General features: G+C 38.6%; 1 protein-coding gene across 1 annotated transcript; it reads left to right on the forward strand.

Moving 5' to 3' along the window:
* Positions 1-261: 261 nt before the first annotated feature.
* SARC_11907 (hypothetical protein) lies at positions 262-486 on the forward strand (the record flags this gene model as incomplete). Its single annotated transcript, XM_014293998.1, has 1 exon — positions 262-486. The coding sequence occupies one exon, from the start codon at positions 262-264 to the stop codon at positions 484-486; it is 225 nt and encodes a 74-aa protein (XP_014149473.1).
* Positions 487-5,648: the final 5,162 nt, after the last annotated feature.

The raw sequence follows: 5,648 nt of genomic DNA on the forward strand, positions 1-5,648 counted from the left end.
GGAGACACACATAATGGTGATCAATCGACTTTGACTCAAAACATGTATCAGCAACGAAGTGAACCAATTTATACTGACGAATAACAAATGAATTCTGACAACACAGTTAATACTCAACACACAGAACAGTCAATGACTTTTGCGCCCTACCAAAGGACACGAACAGCACGAAGGAGTCTACGCACACAAGTGAGCTCAAGTCGTAGACACACAAGAGGAAGTACGAGCCGAACAACCAGAACTCGGCCACAACCACACGTGATGCCAAGCATCCTAAAGCAACTTCACTTCAAAGAATGGAGGAAGATGCAGCTGGATGACCAGCCCACACCAGCAAGGGCACCGTTAGATCCAGCAATGAGTAAGTTCAAGGTGTCAATTGACAAGAACATATACGAGGGTAACGCATACATCGTAGGCATAATAATGGACAAGCTGTACGCACAGAAGGCGGACGAACCCATTGCCATACGAGCAATCCACTAGCTTAGATATGCAGTGCATAACCAACAACCTAACAGGTTGATACCAGAAGTAGATCAATGGCTATCGGAGTTATACAATAAAACTGTGAAGAACTTTGATAGAAGTGATTACGATGAGTACATTGCGATCAGTGGGTTTATGAGCGAGTAAACACTAGTTAGATCTCATGAAGGGGATAAAATCTCAGAACCAGATAAGTTAGTTCCCCAAGTGGCCAATCAGTATGATAGCATGACTGACTGTCGCGATACAATAGAGTTTGTATCAGTAGCACAAGACTTGTTTGCGAGCACCAACATGCCATTGGTACAGTATCTGTCACTCGTACAAGAACTGCTACGACAGACAGACGCGGCAGAGGTGTCACGCACAGCACTAAAGAATATACGTAGTTTCAAACAGCTTTGGAAAGATTTCACTGATGTGGAAGACTACAATATATTGATTATTGACAACTTGCGTTGAATTCCAGTAGATTATCCACTAGAGAAATGGCTCAACGACCTCCATGATAGTCGCATGAATGTTGAAGTCACATCAGCACGATTGCGCGAAACAGTACAAGAGCACTGAGAGAGAGACCATACATTTGCAATTTCTCAAAGGGTTCATTACGTTACCTTTCACTAGTATTGTACGGACAGCTGTTTCATATACTCATGTACGGACAGCTGAACCAACCAGAGCATCCTGTACCTTTTTTTTACTGAAGTACGGACATATTCTGAGATACTTCAGACCTCAGACCAGCCTGTACAGCAAGGAAACTCTTTGGTTCATAGAAATTAATATAGTTAGTTCACTCCCGAAAGCTAATCAAGTTTTATAGCTCACTTCCGAGAAATACTTTGATTTCCTAATCTACTTAATACAACCTAAAAATATTTGTGCCGGATTGTGAGTCACAGCACCATATGAACAGCGTGAGATTTAGTAGCAGTGAAGTCGAAATAGAATAGTATCTAAGTTTTAAAGTGTTCTGTACAAGTGTTTTCATATTGACCACATGACTTTTCGCCTTGGCCAACACAACTAGTTCAACAATATCACAAGCCCCTTGGGTATAAAATCAAAATTAAGGTCAAGAATAAAATATTTAATTTGCACAATATTTAAAGTCTATCATCCTATTCTAAGTAATATATCCCTTGTATAGACATTCTTGGTGGACCTTTATTAAAAGTTATATTACCCTTTTCTAATACTATTTTCAACTCAAAAAGGTGAGCGAGCTACTGTTACCGCAACATTTGTGCAACAATGAATCTTTGTTCGCGCGTATGTCGCCTCTCCTTCCCCTCCCTAGAAAACAGATTGCGATTCAACGAATAAAGCGGCAACGTTATAAGTTGTTGACTACTTACGGTACATATTATGGAAATCATATATATGTAGAGTAATTCGGTATTGTTGTACTTGGAGTTCAAAAGATATTTCATGGCATTGAGTAATTTATAGATATATGCACAAACAACAGAGCTAACCAAAACTTCTTGAACATTATTTAACTGATAAACAGACAAATTGTCAAATACTTCTGCAAACACTCCCTGGGTTCTATACTTATCATCGGGATACCCTTTATTTACATTCTTGGTGGTCCCTCAGGTTATATTCCCCCTTTTTATTGCTATTTTCACCTGCAAAAATGAGCTACTGATGACTCAAGATAACATAACAATGAGCCTTTGTCGTCCGGTAATTTTGCTATCTTTCTCCTCACTAGACAAAAGTTGTTTTGTAACGAAGAACGCAGCAATATTTCAATTTTGTTGATTAATTGCGGTGCAAATTACGGACAAAATATCTATGTAGCGTAATTCGGTGTCGCTTTTTGTATCACAATTCATGACTCGTTTTAAACTCATATATTCACAATATTTTGAAAATCTTTTCAGAACTGATGAACATAAAGAATCTCAAGTATTATTTTTCCTAGATTCTTTACAAAAAAATCTGTAGTGCAATCTTGGTGATCAGTTAAGATATATTCACCATCATTCCCCCCATGCCCATGGCGGCGGAACTCTCTGACATCTATCCATAGCCTTCTAAATACTTAGGATTTCAACTGTCCCAGGAAATACCGGGTATCGACTTTGTACAACACACGGACCACCTCGTGGCAGCATTACTCCAGGCTATAGTGTCCTTCCGGACGTATAGATTCCAAGTATTCAGTTGGCACCATCCGCGAAATCGGTTGGAAATATTCAAGGCATTCATTCTCTCAACGGCCAACTATGGTCTGAGCATCATTGCATGGGCTCCACCTATATAGCATACTGCATGTTCCAGACTGGTGTGCAGCAAGGTATACTGAAAAGGAGGTAATTGGTGGCAAAATTGCAGCAGATACATCTGATACTAATTGGGAAGTGGTGCTAGCGAATGAGACACATGAAATGCGTGGAGTGATATTGGCATGGAACTTATATCGTACACGTTGTCACTTTCAACGACCACGGCTACATGCAAATCGTTCTATGTATGTGCAGGCTATTTGTGGTTATTTGTTGGGCACGCATGCAAAGGCAGAGTAAGCGTACGCAAGGCTACAGTAATATTCAAAACTTTGATTGAAAATGATATACCGCCCGTTATAAGCTTGTTATCAATGACTCGGCGATTGAATAATAAGTTAGTGAAAGGTAGGAAAATTTCAGCTGATGAGTGCTCTATGGCTGAACATCATACCAGAAACAAGATTGAACAATGAAGCACGAGGTATTATATCTGACAAAATATATCCGTCGGAGATACCTGTGCTAGTATTCTATATATCTGAATATACGGGTGAGCCCTTCATTAATGGTGAGAATATGGCAATGGGTGGAACCATGGCTGAAGGCATATTGGAAGTGCATTATACTCGGAGCTCATGAGTTGCGATGCTACTGTAAAAAGAATTGTAGTTACAAGGGTCGGTTACGAAAGCTGATTTCATTTATTCTCGACAAGGACTATCAGAAAGAATGAGACAATACGCAGCATGTTTCTAAAGTGGACTTTACGTTCAAAAGAACAAATATACTAATATACTCTGGGTGACAGTCGTGTAGAAGATAAAGTTGATATACTATTGGCACATCCGATGAGCAAGGACAATATATTGAAGGTTGCTACTTCCTCTACCTGACAATTGCAAGATGATACGCTGAGATATTTACAAACAGGCAGATGAGCAACCCGTCGAAAGAGAGCTAAATCATCAACAATTATATCTCAATGGTCATTCGTGGAATTCTAAAATGAAGTATACTAATATACTCACACAATTAATAATTGAAGAGGACAGGGCGGTATACTTTCTGAGAGACTTTAAGTCTCAGACCAGACTTTACAACAAGAGACCCTCATTGATTTATAGAAATCATCAGAGGTAGCCTACAGGATTTAATTGACTCCCGAGAGTTGAATAGGTTTCTCAACCAATTCCCGAGAGTTGATTAAGTTTCTGAGCCGACTTCCGAGAGTTGATCAAGATTCTCAGCCGACTCACGAGAGTTGATCAAGCTTGTTAACCGCAACAATCTAAAAAAAAACCCTGCGTCCCTATGTGAGTCACAGCCTGTGCGGAAAAGCATCCTGTGATCAGCGTGAGATTGAGTTGCGGAGAAATCGAAAAATAGTAGCATCGAAGTATTAAAGTGTTCTGCAGAAGGTCTCAAATAATGTCCCTATGAGCTTTTACCCTGGCCAGCCCAAGCGACGGAACACTAGCACAGACACCTTAGGTATAAAAGAGGTGAGGTCAGAAACATAAATATATACATTTGCACTTTATTTAAGGCTTCTACTTCGAGCATAGACGAAACTCTCAAAAGTAATATAGCCCTTTGCTGCGATAAATGGGCAAACAGTTTATATTCTACTGTCTGATAGATATGAATATTTGAATACATTGAAGTTGGAAGTACCCGGAATCGAATTTTGATGCAAGTATTCTACTTTATCAGTACAAAATTATAAGGAATAACATTCTAAACACATTAACTATGTATATATGAATTTGATAATTAATTTACCAGCATACAACTATGTATATGAACATTATGAACACATCAACTATGCATTTGATAATTAATTTGTCAATATACAATTATCATATAAAACAACATACTAAACACATCATTAACTATGTAAATGTGTTTGATAACTAATGTGTCAGTATACAATTATATAAAATAACATTCTAAACATATCTTCAGCCATGTATGTATGTAATTGCAAATTTATTTCATTTGATTCGCTTGTATAGCTATATACGGTTGATATATGAGTATCACCAATGTTTTTCGTCAATGCGCTTAGCACACTTGTAAGGTTTGGGGGTTGGAGTACTACTATATTCGTATAAGGCTTTGTTCAAATCTTCGCCAAATCTTCGTGTTGTTTAAAGGAAGCTGGTAACATATGCAATAATTCGTCGACAGAAAAGATATCATCGGCATATGCATCAATCGCATCAATGGCCTCAACATATACCTACTTATCATCAGAAGAGATACATATCTCTTTAACCTCGCAGCCACTGCCAGTGGCGTCAATTAATCACTTGCCCTTCTTGTCATCGTTATATTCGGTGACCATCTCATTGCTAAGGTATTTCACATCGTTGGTGTTCTTGGTACTGACGCATTCCCCATTGCCCTTAATGTCATCGATATAGACTTTCACATCGTTGTTGGTCTTCTTTTTGAACTATCTCTCAGCTTCGTTTCATCGTTGATCTCAATAGTCCTTTCTTTTACATCTTTCTCGTCCCGATTCATGTCGTTAATTTTGACACTCACATCGTCGTTGATTTCATCAACTGAGTTTCGCACATCGGGTTTGACCTCTTCATAATCGTATATACGAATTCAACTGATAGGTGCCAATCATCGTAGTGTACTGGCGGTCTGTGTTGATATAAGCGCTCTTTGTATGCGTGTATACTGCATTGTATATACACTCTTCTGTATATAGCTGATACTACTCGAGGGTTTGGTAACAACTAAAAAGTTAAACATGTCAGTTGACAGTATTCAATTTTACCGGTACTTTATAATATGTTCGGTATCTCTATTCGAAATACATACAAAACAATTAAAAATATTTTGAGCTCGGCTCACTCCTCTGCGGGGTAGTCTATTCTCCAGTTATTCGGTATTCTTGTA

Source organism: Sphaeroforma arctica (assembly GCF_001186125.1).
Source record: "Sphaeroforma arctica JP610 unplaced genomic scaffold supercont1.1948, whole genome shotgun sequence".
Lineage (NCBI taxonomy): Eukaryota > Ichthyosporea > Ichthyophonida > Sphaeroforma > Sphaeroforma arctica.